The 20,963-nt window shown below is 40.1% G+C and overlaps 2 protein-coding genes across 2 annotated transcripts in view; both read right to left on the reverse strand.

Moving 5' to 3' along the window:
• Positions 1 to 4,621, reverse strand: part of CR1 (complement C3b/C4b receptor 1 (Knops blood group)) — a 109,280-nt gene extending 104,659 nt beyond the window's left edge. The window contains exon 1 of the mRNA XM_057308922.1: positions 4,468 to 4,621. Coding sequence (XP_057164905.1) covers positions 4,468 to 4,585 — 118 coding nt within the window. The 5' untranslated portion in view covers positions 4,586 to 4,621. The remainder of the gene's footprint in view (positions 1 to 4,467) is intronic.
• Positions 4,622 to 8,951: 4,330 nt separating this feature from the next.
• On the reverse strand, positions 8,952 to 20,951 carry LOC130543094 (complement receptor type 2-like). The gene is made up of 6 exons (XM_057308924.1): positions 20,785 to 20,951; positions 19,291 to 19,479; positions 18,404 to 18,427; positions 17,645 to 17,720; positions 12,229 to 12,337; positions 8,952 to 9,413 (listed from the first exon to the last, which is right to left on the reverse strand). The coding sequence occupies exons 1-5, from the start codon at positions 20,888 to 20,890 to the stop codon at positions 12,244 to 12,246; spliced, it is 489 nt and encodes a 162-aa protein (XP_057164907.1). The 5' UTR covers positions 20,891 to 20,951; the 3' UTR covers positions 8,952 to 9,413; positions 12,229 to 12,243.
• Positions 20,952 to 20,963: the final 12 nt, after the last annotated feature.

Here is a 20,963-nt window from a genome sequence, read left to right on the forward strand (position 1 = left end):
ATACTTCAAGTATACAATTGGATGAACTTGACATACGTGTGCACCATGAAACCATTACCACAATCAAGATAGAAAATGTTTCCATCACATCCCCACCAGTGTCCTCATTCCGCTTTATCAACCCTCTGTCTCTCTACCCCCTTCTCTAGGCGATCTCTGACCTGCTTCCTTTTACTGCAGATTGAGTTGACTTTCTAGAATTTCCTATAAACCAGCTCACTTTGTTTGTACTTTTCCCCTTCTTTGGTCTGGCTCTTACACAGATCATTATTTTGAGATTCGTCCAGGTTGTTGCATATATAAAAACTATTTCTGTTTTTGCTGGGTGATATCCAGTAGTACAAATACCCCTTGATCGAGTTTGCCTACTTGACTGTTGAATGTCCTTTGGATTTGGATTGTCTCCAGTTGTTGGCTAGTACAAATAAAGCCACTGTGAAAATCCTTGCCCAAGTCTCTGTGTGGTCAGATGCCTTCATTTCTCTTGAGTCAATACCTGGGAGTAAAATGCCTAGTCATATGGCACATTTGTGTGTAGCTTTTTAAGAAACTGCCAAACTGCTTTCCAGAGTGGTTGCATCATTTTACCAAGGAGCAGTGACTCCAGGTACTTCACCTTGTTGCTGACCCTTGGTATGGTCAATTTTTAACATTTTAGCTATTCTGGTGGGTGTATATCGTCATCACATTGTGGTTTTTGTCTTGGGTGACACAGTCCACTTGGAAATACTCCCGATTCAAACTCTCCATTCAAGGCAGATGGGTTTGTTCTGTGATAGAACCACAATTTACTTATTATTACTTCCATGTCCTTGGTCAAACATAAACTGTCAACCCAGAGTACCCTCTGCTCTCCAGTCTGCATGTCCTACTCTTTTTTTTTAATTTTAAATAATTTTTTATTATGTTATGTTAGTCACCATACAGTATAGCCTTAGTTTTTGATGTAGTGTTCTACTCTTTATGAAAAGATCTGGTTTCCTATTCCTCCTTCTTTCCCAATTCCTCAAATTATAAGAAATATATTAATGTGAACTCCATAAACTCAAGACCTACCATAGTTTATATAAAGAAACACCTCTGCATAGCTTTATGATCTATTAGATACAATAGTTGAAAAATACTTCAAGTATACAATTGGATGAACTTGACATACGTGTGCACCATGAAACCATTACCACAATCAAGATAGAAAATGTTTCCATCACATCCCCACCAGTTTTATTCAAACACCTCTATCAGTTGAAAAAAGAGCATGCGGTTTCAAAACTTTTATATAATGATATTTAATGTCTAAAAATCTTTATATAGTTATTATATTAGTATACAATATATTATATTGGTATATGATATAATCTAACTTAATCTATAATATTATGTACTGTAATATATAATTTGGTATCTTATATATAACATTAATTTATTATATGACAGTACATATTATATTATATTTTACAGATTAATGTATATTATAAATTATAAACCACATAAACTATACCAACTTAATACTATGTATTAAATTATACTCATATTATATAGCTTAATAAAGCTATTATATAATATATAATATAATTATATGTTAATTATATAACCAAAATTTGTAATATGTCATGTTATCTAATAAATATAACATAATGTATACGTATAACATTGTTATGTAACAGAAATATAACTATATTATATTACATATAATGTATTATGCATAGTAAAATATTAAATACATTTAAATATCTGTATTTAATAATTTTGTATTTATAAACATGTAATATATATATAAATAGAAATTTTAAAAATATGATACAGATTAAATAAACATTTTTAATGCTTTGCTAATCCTGATGATTTTATATAATTATTAATTAACATCTACAAGGACAAAATAGTCCTAATGAGTTTCTCTGTTCACAACGGCGGATGTAAAGCTATCATTTCACCTAGTCTTGATACTTCCTGAATTTTTTGTTTTTGTCAACTTTCGGTCACTTGTGATTAGACTGACAATGTTTCTTCTTCATGTCTCTGACAAAGAGCCTGGATTCGTGTGTGCCTGTGTGTGTGGAAGTTATTGTCAGCTATGCTGCTCTCTTGTTTGCTTAAGTTGGCCTTATCAGAATTATCTTCATTCTGTTTCTATGCAGAAATTTTTGAAGTTACTTGCCCAATCATAAAAGTTAGATTAGATAAAACTAGGTAAATAAACCATAAATCTGCTCATCTGAGCATATGTGAACCGAAATAGGTGGCAAATCACAGAAAGCCACTGGCCTTTCCCTCCTTTCTACCTCGCATCTTCATACAGTAGGCCAACAGAGTGCGATCTCACCCAAGGACCAGGTGAGGGCGCCAGAGGCTGCCCTATGTTCTACACCGTCCTAGGAAAGCTTAATAGGCCAATTTGTATGTAAAGTAACTATCCCTGTGAATCTGCCTGCCCAGTCATTTCTGGATTCACTCCTTAAGTGTTGCTAAATCCATGCTCCTTCCCACTCAGCCTTCTCTGATCACTGAAGCTGAGATGGTCCCCTTTCAGTCATGCAGTGGCCCTGAGACTCTCTTGAGGGAACCTCCTACTCATGGTTTCACAGATCTGCATGGGGATTTTCAGGTTTCGAAACACTGTCACATACACTACCTCATTTGCTTTTCACAGTAATCCTCTCAGATTGCTGGATGTCAATTACGTTCATTTTATATACACGGATCCTGAAACTCAAGGAAGTTATTGACTCGCTGGGCCCCAGGCCCATAGCTACCAAGTAGCAGAGGCTGAAAAAAAACCGGAACCCTGGCCTCCCAATTCAGGAGATTTCACAAAACCCCACCACCCAACTTCTACATGCATGCACCCTGAAGACACAGCTTTCTCATCAAGTCCAAAGCGCTGTGCACACGGTCAGCATTCTGTCAGCACTTTCTGCGTCTACATTCCATTGGCAAGTCAATTACTAGACGGTTTAGCTGTTTCACATTTTTAAGTTATTATGATAACCTTATATTACTAAGGTAATCATATATATATATATATATATCAATTAACATCCCAACAAGAAAAGGACCAGATACTCAAAAGGTCCACAAACATTTCTAAACTTTGACAACAGATTGCTTCATTTACTCTGCATGTCTCTCTTCTGAAAATAAAACTTCAAGTTTTATCACGTTTCTTCACCTGACAGGTTACTTTACTATGTCTAAGGAGAGAAAATATTAATAACAACTTTTTAAAAAGATTTTATTTATTTACTTGTCAGAGAGAGAAAACGATAGAGAGAGAGACTGAGCAAGCAGGGAAAGTGGCAGGCAGAGGGAGAAGCAGGCTCCCCGCTGAGCAAGAAACTGGATGCAGGATTTGATCCCAGGACTCTGGGATCATGACCTGAGCTGAAGGCAGACGGTTAACCGACAAAGCCACCCAGGCGCCCCTAATAACAACTTTTGTGGAAACTTGGTTTTGCCTTGTTTCTTCCTCTCTTAGAAGAGAAGGCACAATCAAATAGTGAATGCGTAATGTCTAGTAAGAGCAGAGAACAAAATCAGTTGTCAAGCAGAGGCTGGACAAAAACCAGACTAAGCCATTTCAACTACGATGTTGCCAATGAGACCAAGCAACTAAGAAGACTTCTTAGAAGGCCAAAAATAAGAGAAGGATTCTAAACGAAGATGTTTACCTATTTAAAAGGAAGGAAGGAAGGGAAGATGCCACCACAAAATTTCCAAATAGTTATACAGGCTTTATTTTGTACTAACCACATGACTAAAACGCCACACTGTGTAAACACTTCTACATTTCCCCTCTATCTGCAATGCTTTGCAGCGAGGGCTCCCGGAGCTTCCCTCGCCCTTCTAACCCCAAGTGCCACCATGCGATTTGTGTTAATGAGGGCTCTCAGCGAGTGTCGTGGTGGTTTGGGGTGTGAGTGCGGTGAATGCAGTCGGCTGCAGGGCAGTTTAAGGTGCGAATTGCACCCACAGGACTGCTTGTCCAAACACCCTGGTGAACGAAGGGCAGCAGTAATGGCTGGGGGATAGAACTCGATTAAGTGACAGGCTCTGTGTTAGACCCTGGCGCGCTTTATGCCATTCAAGGAACACCACCCCGATGTAGATCCGTGTTTCCACCGCACAGAAGAGGAGACGGACTCGGACAGGTGTAGTAACTTTCCTCACTCTTAAGAACTCACTAAGATTAGAACCCGAGTGAGTCGCATTTCCCACCACTCTCCTTCGCCGGGATCAGCACTACCCTCCGCTCTGCCGGTCTTTGTTAACGCACGAAAGCCCCTGATTTCCAGTGGCACCTGCCGAGCTCCTGCGCGCTCCCGGCGCTGGCACCGCTCAAGCCCCCGGCAGAAGGCAACTCCATGCTCACGCAGAGGCCACCAGGGTCCCGGCACAAGCGGGGCTCCCGGAGCCCAGCTGTCTTGTCGCGCCACCCTGGGGACCCGAGAGCCCAGCCCCGCGTCTCACCCCAGGCGTCCTGCAGCGCGAGCAGCACCAGAACCGCCAGGAGGGCTCCTCCCCAGCAGGAGAGAGGCGGCGCCGGCGGCCCGAGAGCTTGCCGGCTCCTCCGAGAAGACGCTCCCATCCTCCCCAGGCGCCTCGAGTAAGCAGGAGGGACCTCGAAGGAAAGAGCAGGGAGCGAGGCCAAGAGGTGAGAGACAACGCACTCTGCACCCAGAGTATGGGGAGCGCGGCGGGGAGGCCGGGACGGAAGCCTTTGACCGCAGCTTCCCTTTAATGGGCGAGGTCTTGTTTACTCCTAATTTGCATTGTTTCCAATGAATCTAGCCCCCACCGACCACCTCAGGGACCCATCTACAGGAGCAAAACTTGATACTTCGGCTCCTTGATGTCTGCCCGGAGGATGGGCGGCTCCGGATAAAGGAGGTGGAATCTTCCAGCTCAGCTTTCAAACGCCCCCTGCATGACTTTTCCCCTTTGCAAGAATCCGCGTGGGTAGGCCAGCGAACGGAATGCCTGCTCTCTGTGTTAAAGCCACAATTTTGGGCAATATGTGCAGTGTACAGGAAATATGAAGAACCAATTCCTTTATGTTGAATTGAGATATACCAAGCCATTGAAAAAAATTTTAAACAGGCTGACTTAATCAGATTTGCATTTTTAAAATAGTTGTCTATACTACCGGGAAACTGGATTGGAATAAGGCAACAGTGAATGGGGCTGACCAGCAAGGAGCTTTTGCCATCATGCAGATAAGATTTGACGGTGGTCTTGACTGGAGATTAAGTGAACAATTAAGAAATCGGAAGGGGGAATAAACCATGAGAGACTATGGACTCTGGGAAACAAACTGAGGGCTTCAGAGGGGAGGGGGTGGGGGAATGGGATAGACCGGTGATGGGTATTAAGGAGGGCATGTATTGCATGGTGCACTGGGTGTTATACGCAAGTAATTAATCATGGAACATTGCATCAAAAACTAGGGATGTACTGTATTGTGACTAACATAATATAATAAAAAAATATTATAAAAAAAGAAATCGGAGACAGAATGAACAAAACTTATTCATGCAGTGGATTTTGGTTGCTTCCTTAAAGTTAGCGGAGAGGAAAAGAAAGGAAGCAGTAGGGAGCCTCAGGGTTCAAAATGGATGATGGTATTATTTATTGAAATAAAAAAAATATGGGGGATAAATTTGGAGCAGAGGGTTAAGCATTCAAGGATGAGAGAAATGGGGGTGTGTGGCAGGCTGAATACTGCCCCCCCCCCCGAAGATATCCACATCCTAATTCCCAGACCAGTGACTAGGTTATGTTCCGTGGCAAGAGGGGTTTTGCAGATGTGATTAAATTAAGGATTTTGAGATGGGAGATGATCCTGGATTATCTGGGTGAGCAGTGTAATCACAGGGGGCCTTATGGAGGGAGGCAGCAGATCAGAGTGGGAGAAGGTAGGAACTGAAGGCAAGACTGGGGACTTGCTGCTGTGAGCCAAGGAATGACAGCCACCTCTAGAGGCTGGGAGAGGCAAGGGACAGATTCTCCCCTGGAGCTTTCAGAATGAACCAGTCCTGCCAATACCTCGGTTTTAGCCCTGTTAAGACTCATTTTGGACTTGTGACCTCCAGGCTTATAAAAGAATAAATCTGAGTCATTTTTGGCTACAAGGTAACTTGTTACAATAGGAAACATATGAGAGAGAAAGGGTAGCTTGAGCAAGGGAGAGTGTCAAATGCTACAATTAAAATAAAATTAGACTTATCAAAAAAAGTATGCCTATCAAAACCACATGAAATGCTCTCTACTTCACTTAAATAATTAAAACCACACTATGACCAGAAGTATATGATAACAGTAAGTAAGTTGAGACAATGGAGCAAGACTTGAGCACAAAGCAGATGGAGTTTTAATGAGAGCTAAGGAGGCATGGGAATGTTCTAGGAAAAGATTGGGAATATAGTTTGATTATGAAACTGGACTTCCAGAAATGTCAAACAATAGGCCCTTTGAAAAGGAAATGGGTAGAAGAGAGTCAAAATCTCAAGAACTGATGGTACTGTTAAGTGAGAACATGGAGAATAGATGATAAGATCAGGATGGAAACATTTGGTTGTGGTTCATGGTTTTAATATTTTTGTGTGTGGTGGACCCCTTTACTTCTTTGGTCAAGCCTATGGACCCCGTCTCAGAATTAATTTTTTAATGCTTAAAATAGAGCACCTAGGATTACAAAGGAAACGGGTTCTGCTGAAATTTAGTTCTAGCCATGAACCTTTGGAGGTCTGTGGCCCCTAAGGACCCCAGATTTATTTATTTTTTGACCCCAGATTTAAAAATTAGTTAAAACAAGAGTCAGTTGTGTATAAAGCAAGAGTTGGAATATGTCGTGTGGAGAGCAGAGAATTGCAAATGTCACGTGCTGTGGGGGGGTGGTGAGAAGGTATCATAGCAGGTATTTCGGTAAATGTGTTAGCCCTTTTCTCCTCCACGCATAGCTGCGATTCATGGTGGGGAAAGATGCCCGAGGTGGGAAACTACTCTTCCTCTCCTCAGTGCAGTTTCACTAACGGAGACCACAGCCCAGCAAACCGCTACCCCTCAGCACGTATAGCCTCAGCTCACACAAACATGCTAGAATACGGTTTTACTTCATTTTCTTCATTCCCCTCATACTCAAGTCTCAGCTCCTATCCTCACTAGTGGAGAAAGGGCAGTGCTCCAAAGGCCAGGTGCATTTCTCATTTTCCAGCACTTTTCATGAGGCTCCCTCTCAAGGCTATTGCAAGAAATATTTACTTTGATCATATCTTTTATCACATCTCTTTAATTTGTCCAATAACAATCTCTCAAGGATCTGATATCGTCCTTTTAAGTTATTCTTCACAGAGCAGTGGAAGGAGAAGCCAGAGCATAGTAGGCTGAGGAAAAGGGAACGGAGGGTCCAACTCCCCAGCCCCACATCACATGCTATCAGAACACACACTCATTACTACTTCTTTTTGCATTGATCTCCTGACATTTGCTTTCTCCCATCATTCCTTGGTAGTCTAGTTCCTGGCTCACAGTGACCTTTGCTGCTATTACCCCTGTCACATTCCCTGGGCTCACAGAAGCTCAGTGAGCTAAGGGAACTATACAGGCTGGAGCTGGGTATTTGGGTGAGGTGATGGGGGGAAGGGAGAGGAGGATAAATAAGTTACCCTGTGATGTTTTCATCATCTGCTAAGAGAAGGAAGGAGAATAGAGATGAAAGTAGGATGGAGTAGATGGCTTGAGGTGAACAACCAGATTAATTTAGGGGAATAAAAACAGCACTGATTAAAAATGAATAAAAGATACTGAACAGCATCCCACTTCTGGGTATGTATCCAATGTCTTGAAGAGCTATTTGCACACCATTATTCATAGCAGCAGTAAACACAACAGCCACAAAGTACAAACAAGCCACATGACCATTGGCAGGTGAATGAACTAAATATGGTCTATACATGCAGTGACGTATTATTCATCCTGAAAAAGGAAGGAAATCCTTCCACATGCTACAACATGGAGGAACCTTGGGGACGTTATGCTAAGTGATATAAACCTGTCACAGGACAAACACTGTATGATTCCACATATATGAGGTGTCTAAAGCAGTTCGGAGAAACAGAAAGTAGAATGGTGGTTGTTGGCTGGGGGTTGGAGGGAGAGGGGAATGTAGAGTTACTGTTTAATGGATATAGCATTTCAACTTTGTAAGATGAAAAAGTTCTGGAAATCTGTTGGACAATGTGAATATACCTAACACTTCTGAACTGGACACTTAAAAATGGTTCAGATGGTAAATTTTATGTTCTGTATATATTTAAAAACTCAAAAATGCCAAACAGAGTAGTCTAGGAGAAGATGGTGAGAGAAATTTGTGGTAGTCAGTGAGCAAGATTTTATTTTCTCAATAGTATAAATGCTAGAACAAGGAAAATTGGCAGCTAGATTTCAAGGGTGCTGGGAGAGAGCTGGGGAAAGGTGTTGGCTGGACAAATAGAAAAGCTTGAGGATGAGTTTGTGGGTTGAGAATTGGCTAAAACAACAAAGTGGTGAGATCCAGAATGCATAAATGTTAAATCAGGAACTCTAACAACCCTAACTAAATGGAATTAAAATAACATAAGAGTAAAACCCCTAAGAGTTCATTGACTCTAGGAGAAAAAAATCATATAAAGGCGAGTGTTTTTGTTAAAAGATAAAATTTATTTGAGTGACTACTATACACATTTTTAAAGGAACCAAAGCTCTGATAGAACTGCCAAGGAAATATTCAAAGCCTGAATTTGTACACCAAAACCATACAATTAAAACTTGACTCCCATGATGAAAAAAAAAAAATTGTGCAAATTGTAAGTACTGATTAGGGAAAGACAAAGTATATATTGTGAAAAAAAAAAAAAACCTCAAACCAAGTGGAAATAAAAGTGAAATGTTTAACCATATGAGAGCGAAATGCTACAATTAAAATAAAATTAGACTTATCAACAAAAGTATGCCTATCAAAACCACATGAAATGCTCTCTACTTCACTTAAATAATTAAAACCACACTATGACCAGAAGTATATGATAACAGTAAGTATGCTGATTGCAAAAGAAGAGTTGAGATAGGAGGACAGCTCTTTCTAGTGCCTTCCTTAAAGTGGTGATACTTTCGGAGTTATGTGTTTATGGCTATAGCCTGGTGCTAGGCACATCGAAGGTGAGGCTTCAGAAAGTTCTTGAAAGCATGTGGCGGTGAAACTGGGCTCCCATTTTTATTATCAAGCAAACTTTCCTTGTTCTGCTTGAGAAAAAGTGCATATGGGATTTTATAGCTTATGAAGTCATCTCACTGGTGTTGAGACAATACACATAGACTTGCTGAGATTAAAATGGTTTCTTCCCAACCGATGTTCAGCTGGATCCAGACAAGAAGGCACACTGAAATAGAGAATGTCTGTTCAGGAAGTAGCATGAAGAGCAGGGATGCAACTCAAAATTTAAATAACGAGAATGTTCATGTTCTCTGTGTACCAACTCTAAGTCCGTAACCCATAGAGCGTTGAGACTCTTAGAAGATATTGTTCTATTAAGAGGCCCCTTTCTTCAGATAACATGATCTGAAGGCAATAATAAAGTTTCTATTGATGAATATGAAGAAAAATAAATGAGGGAGAAATCGAAGCAAGCGTTGCATTCTTATTCATGCATTCATTCAACAAATATTTATGTATTAACCTTACTTCAGACCCCCAGTGGTTTGGGTTTAGACATCACTCTGGCCTGGTCTCCCCTGTTCCTTTCGCTTTTCCATGACTCCCCAGCACCAGGTGATCTTTTCTTTCTCAGCTATCACAGCAGTTTTTCTGTATCTTGTTTGTGGTACTTATTCTTACACTATGACAGGTCTATGTCTATTTTTTCGGTACTAAAATGAGCTCCAGGAGGGCAGAGGTGGTATCTTTATATTTTATAGACTATGCAGGAGAAAGCAGTGTAAAGGCAGATTTGAGTTTGAATTCAAACTTTTGCCTATTACTGATTCTGTGACTGTGGCCAATAGGTTAGGTTTGGTTTTCTCATCTTGGATGTTGTATGTTCACCTCAGGTTAATACCTTTCACCGTGGTAGCAAGGCCTAACTGAGGTAAGGCAGGAGAGATGCTCAGCACAATTCCTGGGCATGGCAGACCTCCAGGTGCTCACCCCCACTCCTTCTGGGGACCTCAGAGGGACCCTTCATGTTGCCTGTCAAGTTTTCTATACTCCTCACCATTCAATCTTCAACCCCCATGGTGACTCTTTAGTGCCTTCACCTTTCTCCTTAAATCCCTATCGTCTCCTTTCCCAATTTTCCTCTCAGGTGACTGTTTTGCTTTCTAGCCACTGAGTAAACAGAATGGTCAGAAGAGAACTTCCACGCATGCATTTGCCATCATGGCTCCCCACCTGCCATTGTCTACACCCGCATCTTCTGTCTTCTCTCCTGTTAAGGAGGCCACATTCCGATCTAAGCTCTGCCCCCCAGCTGGAGCATTTGATCCCCTCCCTTCTTGCTTACCCACATGTTGCTCCAGCGATTCTTCTTTTTCGTTCCTGTCATCGTTTTCCCTCTCCTGCTAGATCATTCCCATCAGCAATTGGAAATGGCGGCCTGGCTGTTGTTTCCCCATTCTTAATGAATAGTTCTTTTGATCTTATTTCTTAGTCTTGCCATCTGTTCCCTCTATCTGTGCCTCTTTGTAGAAAACCTCCTTGAAAGAGGTGTCTATAGTTGAGATCTCCAATTTATCTCCTTTCATTCTCTTTTAACCTGACTTCAATCAGGAGTTTGCCTCTTTCCTCTTCACCAAAATGGTTCTTGTCAAGTTCACCAACGAATTCTGTGCCGCTGCACACAGTGGTCAGTATTCAGTACTGCTCTTGTTCCATCAGCAACATTTGACAGAGTTGATCACTCCCTCCTCCTTAAACTTCTTCCTTCACATGATTTCTACCACACCAGGCTCTTGGGCGTTTTCCCTGTATCAGAGGCTGTGTCTTTACCCCTTGGTTGGTTCCCTCTCATACTCCATGGCTCCTGACATGGAAGGACCCAAGACCTGGCACATGGACCTTTTCCCTAGCCCTTCTCATCGCCTTGCTCATCTTAGTTGATCTCAGTGTTACATGCATCCATATGCTGATGTATGTAACATCAGGTCTTAAGCCTGGACCTATTTCCTGAAATAGACTTGTACACCCAGCTGCCTTCTTGATACTTCTCCTTGGATGCTTATTACATATCTCATTTCTAACATCTCCAAAGTGAAACTCCTGGTTTTTCTCCCTAATCCTGCCTTTTCACATTGTCAGTCATTCTAATTAATGATAATTTCATCCTTCTGGTCAGCAGGCTGAAAAACCCTGCCATCATCACTGCTTCCTGCCTTACAAACTGTCAGCAAAACCCTCTTTTCACTATCTTAAAAATACATGCAGCAGCTGACCTCTTCTCGCCAGCCTGCTGGTAGCCACTCACAGCTTCTTACCTAGATGATTGTGATTAAGTCCTCATTGGCTCCCCAGCTTCCACCTCTGGCTTCCTACACTCAATTCTTCACACAGTAGTTAAGGTGATCATTCTCTTCTCTGCCTAAAACCCTCCATTGGTTTCCATCTCAGAATACACACCAAGCTCATTACAATGACCTAGCATACTCTATATGATGAACCTCCCACCCTCCTCCCCTTACCTCTCTGACTTCAACCTGACCTCTCTCTCCCTTGGTCAGTCCATACTAGGCCACATTGTTCTCCTTGCTGTGCCTCCAGCACAGCAGGCACACGCCACCTTATGGTCTCTGCACCCGCTGTTCTTTCTTTCTGGAATGTTCTTCCACCACCAGGAAGGCTAGCTCCTTCCTTCCTTCTAGTCTTTGCTCAAATGCCATTTTCTTAGTGAGGACTTCTCTTCCAACTATCCTGCTCTAGCTCCTTTTCCTGCTTGATTTCTCTTCAAAATACTTATCACCTTTTTTATTTTATTCTTAATTATTATATGTATTTAGTATTTGTCGAATGGACAAATGAATTTAAAAAAAAACCAGGGGCATTAATTGGCAATATGAAGCAGATAAGTTAGCAATTTCGGTGCATGATTACTAAAGACATGTGCAATAGAATCATACATATTTAGCACTGTGAAAATTGGTAAATAGAAATTGAGGACATGTTGACATAGAAATGAATAAAAATATTTCAACTTCATTAGATACCAGTTTGTCTTCTGATTAGCTTGCTGGGTTGTATGGATCAACAGAATATACTTCCCGTGTTTCTAAATGAAGATCTCCTTCTTTAGGGATTTGATTTGTATAATAATTGCTAAATGGAAGAAGAAAAAAGTAAACTCTTTACTCATTGGCCATGATTACTACAAACATGTCACAGTTGTTGTTTTCCATAATTCCCATCACATGATAAATACCTTTCATGAATGATTCATTTTGTTGTCCTAAGTATTATATGAGATAATCACTATAACCCCTATTATTTGGAAGGGCCCATAAAAATAATGGACTAGGATGCCAAGTGTCCAAGTCAGAAGTTGATACTAGGTAGCTTTACCTCAGATCCAAGACCTTCAATGACTTATAACCATGACCCTGAGTTTGAAAAATAAATCAAAAAGAAGCTTTTATTTTAGGATATGGCCACAAATTTACCTCTTTTGGGACATCGTCTTCCAATCTAACTTAAAGGGAAATCTTTATATTTGATGTTAAATTCAGAGTCCTTACAGAGCCTTATAGCACTAAAAGCTTGAAATAATTTTTAAGAGGACAATTTTAACTTTACTCCTTGAAAGCCCATATGCTTTACTGTGCTTCTAAAATGACTTAGCCAAAATTGGCAAAAGACAATAAAATGCAATTACACTATCATGTAGAACTCTGAAATAAGGTATTACAAAATTACTGATGAAGAAAGATTTCTGGTAAGGGTACTTAGAGCAGGTCACTTAATACCATATATAAGAGGTCGGCTTATAGGTACATTATAAATGGTGTATGTTAAGAGTGGTGTCTCGCAAATATTTGGGTGGCTTTTAAAAGTATTTTGTTACTTAGACAAAATTTCTAAGTGATCAATTATTCATCTCATTTACAGAAAGTGTTTAAGGCAGCTCAAATGTCCGTATCAACTATCAGAAAATAAATTGAAGTCAGTTACAAATTGGAGATAAAACAAGTGAGTAAAGCTTAGGAATGTAGCTTAACATACATGTTAGGTTTGTATCAATGAAGACGCTTAAATATAGTATTTGATATAATCATATTCATAAACTTAATAATCTGCCAGGACCATCAAATTATTTGAGCTTATAGGCATTCCTAAAGTTTGTCAATTTTCCTACATGTGTAATCCTCTGATAACAAACTTAGTACGGTGAAGGAAAGAGATAGAGACCGCATTTCCTATTTATTTAAATTTCTAATAACTCAGCTAAAATTATCTTCTGACTTCCTGTGAGGAAAGCCATGTAAATGATATCCCTATTTTCTTTTCCTTAAGCCCTTTTCTCTTGAATTCTGTGAAACTCCTCCTTCCTAATTCTCCTCCTACCTCCAACTGTTCCTTCCGCTCCTCCCTTTTAAGCATTACTGTCCTTCTGAGACCTGTTCTCATCCTTATTCTTACCTTTTTCGTTCTTCTGGGTCCCAAGGCTTCCAATGTTAGTTAAATGTCGCCTACCTTAGTCCAGGCCCCTCTCTTGAGTCCTACATTGTGGGTCCCCCAAAGTAATAGGGCAGAACTGAACTCATCTTTCTCCACAAAACGCCCCTCCCCTCTTTTGGTGAGCCACTGGATCCATTCCACATGAGTCATTCTTCTTGCCCCTTCTCCCCGCATTTGGCAAGTCACTAAGTCCTGGAAATCCTCTCTTCTTAATAGTGAAGATACCTCTCAATCCCCACCACTGCTGCTTTGGTTGAAGACCCAGTCTTGTCCCTCCTGTTGAAAATGCCTATCTGAACATATTATTACCTTGCTTAAGATCCTACAGGATAAACCCCAACTCCTTGTCATGGCATGCAAGGCTTTTGATGAACTAGCTCCTGCCCATCTTTCTAGATTCCCCAGTGACTGCTAAATGAAACATTAGTTCCATGGGACAGGAAAGTATTAAAGGAGAAAAAGAGTTCTGTGGTACAATAGTTAGGGGAACTCCGGTTTAAAAATAAAATTAGGGGCGCCTGGGTGGCTCAGTCGTTAAGCGTCTGCCTTTGGCTCAGGGCGTGATCCCGGCGTTCTGGGATCGAGACCCACATCAGGCTCCTCCACTGGGAGCCTGCTTCTTCCTCTCCTACTCCCCCTGCTTGTGTTCCCTCTCTCGCTGGCTGTCTCTATCTCTGTCAAATGAATAAATAAAATAAAAATAAAAATAAAAATAAAAATAAACAGTCTTCTTTATTGTAAGACTTTATGTTCTTGTTCACTGTGAGTCTTCATGAGAAAAATATGGCATGTAGTACTTCCCAATCTTATCTGGTCATAGAACACCCTTTTTTCCTGAAGTCATTCGCAAAACAAGGGTTATGTGGTACGTCTCCTGGTCAACACTACAGTCTAAAGTATATCACAATTGTAGACTCTTCTAAGACCCTTGTATTATAAGAACTACACAAGTAATTTGACACAGCCATGATGGTACCTGTGACCTGTGGTGCCCAGGTCTGACGGGCTTAGAACAAACTCTCAGGTTCACAGGTGCCATCATTACATAGTTTCAATGTAACCCCTTCGTGTCTAATGTCTACACCAGGCGTTTTACAACTGTAAACAATCTACCAGATGGCACTGATGGCACGATCCAGGTGACTTGGCATGTTAAAGTAATTTTGCTGGCATTTATGGGTGACATGTCTGGGGTGACATGACTTGATCTCCTCCCACTGGGAGTTACCTGAGACTTGGTAAAGCATCACCTGATAATCCTAACACTAGCACGTACAGAGATTCAAGAACCTAAGCAAAACCACACTGAGATACCACCTTATACCAGTTAGAATGGCAAAAATTGACAAGGCAGGAAACAACAAATGTTGGAGAGGATGTGGAGAAAGGGGATCCCTCCTACATTGTTGGTGGGAATGCAAGTTGGTGGGGGAATGGGATAGGCTGGTGATGGGTAGTAAGGAGGGCACGTATTGCATGGTGCACTGGGTGTTATATGCAACTAATGAATCATCGAACTTTACATCAAAAACCAGGGATGTACTGTATGGTGACTAACATAATATAATAAAAAAATATTATTATAAAAAAAAAGAACCTAAGCACAGAGAACATTCCCAGGCTGATTCTTGATGGTCTCATTTGCTAAAATGGTATCTTTTGCACTTAACAGAATATTCTGATACAGGATTTATGGGTCAGAGGGGTCTTTTATGCCATCCCTACACCTAAATCTATGCTACCTTCTCCTTCAGTCACCATCACAGTTATGTCAAATTGCTAACATAGTTCCTATAATACCTAATGGAAAGACAAGCCTCTAGGTCATCACTCAGGCTGCTCCTTCCACTTGGAATACCTTTTTCTCCTTGTCCACAATCTCTTGAAGCTTGCTTGAAACATTTCCTTCACTATGGAATTTTTTTTCTGATCAAAATTCCCCACTACTGACCACTTGCTTTCTGTACCCACCAAATATCACATAGCCTACTATGGCAATATTACTTTATAGATTAAAATGTCTAAAAAATTAATGTTAGGGGCACCTGGGTGGCTCAGTCGTTAAATGTCTGCCTTCAGCTTGGGTCATGATCCTGGGGTCCTGGGATCAAGCCCCCCATCAGACTTCCTGCTCAGCAAGGAGCCTGCTCCTCCCTCTCCCCCTGCTTGTGCTTTCTTTCTCTCTCTGTCAAATAAATAAATAAATTTTAAAAATTAATTTGTTTACATTGTTGGTGGGAATGCAAGATGGTACAGCCACTGTGGAAAACAGGGTGGAAGTCCCTTAAGAAGTTAAAAATTGAGGTACCCTATGACCCAGCCATTGCACTACTGGGTATTTACCCCAAAGATACAGACGTAGTGAAGAGAAGGGCCATATGCACCCCAATGTTCATAGCAGCATTGTCCACAATAGCTAAATCGTGGAAGGAGCCAAGATGCCCTTCAACAGATGACTGGATTAAGAAGATGTGGTCCATATATACAATGGAATATTACTCAGCTATCAAAAAGAACGATTTCTCAACATTTGCTGCAACGTGGACGGGACTGGAGGAGATAATGCTAAGCGAAATAAGCCAAGCAGAGAAAGACAATTATCATATGGTTTCACTCATTTATGGAACATAAGAACTAGGAAGATCGGTAGGAGAAGAAAGGGATAAAGAAAGGGGGGTAATCAGAAGGGGGAATGAAGCATGAGAGACTATGGACTCTGAGAAACAAACTGAGGGCTTCAGAGGGGAGGGGGTGGGGGAATGGGATAGGCTGGTGATGGGTGGTGGGGAGGGCGCGTATTGCATGGTGCACTGGGTGTTATACGCAACTAATGAATCATTGAACTTTACATCAAAAAAAAAAAAGAAAAGTATATCTTATTTCTGCATAATAAAACATGATATAACAAAACATGGAAACCTAGTAATATACTTAAGTAGTCATGAAAACAACAACCAAATGAGAGAAAAGTTTACTTCAACACAGAGAAAGGCCTTGAATGTTTCTGAATGGGAACACATTACAGAAAAGATGTCAGCTTCTCACAGACTAATCTATAGACTTAAATGCAATCACAACATATGTTTTTTGGAAATGCCAAATGATCTAAAAATCACCTGGTAAGAATAAACAGAAGAGAAGAGAAAGGAAAATCCTAAAAAATTATAGTAAACGAATTCTTGACCTACCATATATAACAGTAGAAAGCTATGTTAATTAAACACAAAGTAATTTGCGATAGAAAGAAAAATCAATACAGCAGGAAAAGAAGTCCAGAGACACAACATATCAAAATATATTAATTATTTGACATATGGTCAAGTTAGAACAAACTTTCTGGAGTCATTTGGCAATATTGGTTAGGCATCTTAAATGTTCATATTCTTACCCTTAGTAATTCAAGACATTTATGCTACAGAAATAAATAGATGTGGAAAAAGGTTTATTTGAAGGTATTTCTTGTATCTTTATTTATTATCAAAATAAATGTGGAAGGAACCTAAAATTTCCACAATATAGAAATACATAGAACAACATACTATTATATAACTAAAAAGAAAACATAAACATAAAAATACAAGAGACAAAAGCCAAATTTAAAAAATTAAAGCGGGGGCTATCCTATCAAAATTTCAGTTAAAAGGAGATAAAGAGAAAGAATATAAGATCAGATAGGAATATACCAATATATCTACAGTTGTTACCATTGGGATTTTAAAAATTTTGATTTTCTAGATTTTTAAATATATATCATCTGAATAAACATCATTCAAATAAAATAAGTGCTTGATATTTTTTAAGTCCTCACAGACAAGGCTTCCTTCTATATGGCACAAGATCTCTTACTCCACACTACAATATTTATATCATATGACTTGTGCTTCTGTGTTTAGTTTCAGGCAAGAAGCCAAAACCTTTTGTGCCCTTTGGTCAAGCATGCATTGAACTTACCGTTCTCTGTGTTTGAATATTGTGCATAAGGTAACACCAATCAAGAATACGAGAAGTACTGAACCTGCAGAAAGACCTAGAAAACAAAACAGCAAGTATCAAATGCCAGAAAATTGCGACCTATATTGTTTTGAAGTGATTGTGGGGCTATTCCCAGTGGTGGGGAAATTGTTGTGGGACTTTATACTTATCCTTTGTTAGCCATATAAATGTTAAATTACTAAATAATCATACTTGGGCTTATGTTTTTTTCTGATTCACTCCAGTCCACATTTAATCTAAAGCACCAAGCATTTGACCACAGGGCTCCAGTCAAGTTTCTGTTGAGCTCTTCGTCCCTTTCAGTTTTATTGGTAATATTCTCGTTACTGGGGTGATATTAGGAGCTCAGGACACAAGGATCCCACAACTTGGCATAACAACATTTAACTCTCAGTTGGAAAATATATTTTGCTGTTGCAGAATAAGTCAGCCTGTTTGATAGTACCAAATCATGCAAAAGATCAAAAGTTAATATAAACTCAACTTTCACTTGAAAAACTAGGAATAGCTGGCTTTTTAAATCATTTATTCAACTCTATCCAAAAGTGTCCGTTTGTAACATGAACTGCATATTAAAAGAACTTTAAGACACCAAAAAGGATAATTTCCTAGGAGTTAGAGTGAAAAATAAAAATAACGGGCCTCAAATTTGATATATATATATATATTTTATAAAACATCATTAAAAATTTAATTCAAATATTTAAGAAAACTTACCACTAAGAAGAGGAGCAAGTGAGGCTAAGGAGAATACAAAATCACAAAAATATTAGTCCAGTTGCGTTCAACTTCACTGCAGCCCAAAGTCCCATGGTAATATCCCCAAAGACAACACTCAGCTCCTTTCTCTCAAAATCTACTTAAAAAGATGTATTGGGACCCTGGATTGTATGCACTCTTCCTCATTTTTTTTTAAAGATTTTATTTATTTATTCGACAGAGACAGAGACAGCCAGCGAGAGAGGGAACACAAGCAGGGGGAGTGGGAGAGGAAGAAGCAGCCTCATAGCGGAGGAGCCTGATGTGGGGCTCGATCCCATAACGCCGGGATCACGCCCTGAGCCGAAGGCAGACGCTTAACCGCTGTGCCACCCAGGCGCCCCCCTCATTTTTTATGTAACAATTCACTGGATGTTTAAAAACATAACACTGTAAGTTAGGGTAGTTCACGAATGAAAAAAGCCAATGTACTCAACTTTATAATCAGAGATTTCTCAGGTTAGAATGCAAGTCGTAACTATTACAACAGGTTGTTCACCATATTTTTTGGAGGTCCCTGTCAAATTAGTAAGTACATATAAATCAAGGTTCAGCAAGGGAAATCTCAGTAACGACTCTTTTCAAAATATAAGGTTGTTGGTTCTGCAATTTGTAAGTTAGTACTCCTCTCCCTTTATTTTCTTCTTTACTTCCCCCATCCTCAGAAAGTTTTGGTTTTTCCAGAATAGGCCACTAACTTCAAATTCGTCTGTTTCTGTAGCACTGGTCACAGACCCCATCAGTTTAAAACCTAGAAGTCCCTAACATTGACAGATACGCCTCACTCTTCTCTTCTCTCCAGTGAGACAAGATGAGCCCCAGGCAAGGAAGCCTTTCACAGTTACCTGGTGATTTGCAGACAGCCAGGGGTGGGTTCCATCCTTGATCATCCTGACACTGGCTCTGGGGACTGCCTTCCAGGGTATACCCCTCTTCACACTCCAAAGTGACGATCGCACCATACTGATACATTTTCCCAGGCTCCAGCCCCCTCTGGATTCCATTCATATACTCTGGGGAGCTACAGTTTACCTCTGAAATGAAAAAAAGCTAATGGAAGCTGGGTCATATTTTAGCCTTTTCTCAAGGAAGTAGGCACTTCCTTGAATGGAAAGGTTTAGGAAGCCAACTCGGTTCATTCTCAGTAAGGAAAGCCTCACTGTGATAACACAAAAGGACATCCTAGGCAGAGTCTTTCTGTATCAACCATCCATCTCAATTACCTCTAGGTAATTTAAGCCAGATTCTTTTCCTTCTTTGTGCTTTAGTTTCTAAACTACTAGTGTTGGGTAATTTTAATGGCCTCTTGGAGAATGGGTAATATCAAGAATTCTCAATGACTGTTTTACCGGCTCCACTGTTACTCTATAATTGTCCATATGTGAATGTACTTCCTCATTTCTTCTTTCGTCTCACAGCATAGGGGGCAATAGTGGTAGATTTTGGATTTGAATCATGACTGTAGGACTTCCCCAGCTGCGTAACTTTGGGTAGGTTACAAATCTCTCCATTCTACAGAGACCTCGTCTGTCATACAGGAATAATAATGACACCAACTTCATCTGGATCTCAGGAAGATGAATGAGATAATGCATGTAAAATATTGTGTGCAGTTTCTGGCATTTAGTAAAAGGTACTCGACAAATATTAGATACTAACTCACTAACCCTATTTCATATGCATTGTTTATGTTAATGAAAATGAAATTCTGAAGCTTTTATTTAAAAAATACCCATAATTCCACCACCCCTTAGAGGAAATATACTGACAGATCATTGTGTTTTTTATCAATATTTTGTCAAATGCACACTTGTCATAACTACAAACACAGGTAAATTCAACCTGCACTTCAGTTGTTTAATTTGTATAAGTGCTTCAATTTTCTATATTTAAAGGGCTGCATAAGTGGTCACTCCCCAGATAAGCTACACCCTAAGTCATTTTTTCTTATTTTGTGGTATTTAGACTAATTAAGGTATTCATCCAATTGAATCAATCCAATTAAATGCATTTAATTAAATGATCCAATTAATGCATTTATTTAACTATTTTATTATTATTTTTTAAAGATTTTATTTATTTATTTCACAGAGAGAGACAGCGAGAGAGAGAGAGGGAACACAAGCAGGGGGAGTGGGAGAGGAAGAAGCAGGCTCATAGTGGAAGAGCCCGATGTGGGGCTCGATCCCACAACGCCGGGATCACTCCCTGAGCCGAGGGCAGACGCTTAACGACTGAGCCACCCAGGCGCCCCTATTTATTTTAAGTTGAAAGTTCCTAACTGAATATCTATTTGGGAGAAATTAGATTTAAAAACAGGAGAATAACAGACACCATACCTTTACAATAAGGGGTAGATTGGCTCCAGGTTCCATCATGTGTGCAAAGGAGGAGTGCCTCTCCCACAAGCAGGTAGCCTTGGTCACAGCTGTACAGGATTGACATTCCAGGAGCAAATCGAACTATATCTCCAGCAGTATGATTCCCATTGGGTATTGTAAGTGGAGGTTGACATCCT

This window comes from Ursus arctos, unplaced genomic scaffold (assembly GCF_023065955.2).
Source record: "Ursus arctos isolate Adak ecotype North America unplaced genomic scaffold, UrsArc2.0 scaffold_78, whole genome shotgun sequence".
NCBI lineage: Eukaryota > Metazoa > Chordata > Mammalia > Carnivora > Ursidae > Ursus > Ursus arctos.

What these genes read in the sequence shown, in the direction of transcription:
- LOC130543094 (XM_057308924.1), bottom strand. Translation starts at nt 20,890, where the DNA reads ATGTCAATCCTGTACAGCTGTGACCAAGGCTACCTGCTTGTGGGAGAG. An exon ending in ACTTGCTCCTCTTCTTAGTG is followed by an intron (nt 17,721 to 18,403) that starts GTAAGTTTTCTT and finishes TTTGTTTTCTAG; the next exon opens with GTCTTTCTGCAGGTTCAGTA. An exon ending in ATATTCAAACACAGAGAACG is followed by an intron (nt 12,338 to 17,644) that starts GTAAGTTCAATG and finishes TCTTCCATTTAG; the next exon opens with CAATTATTATACAAATCAAA.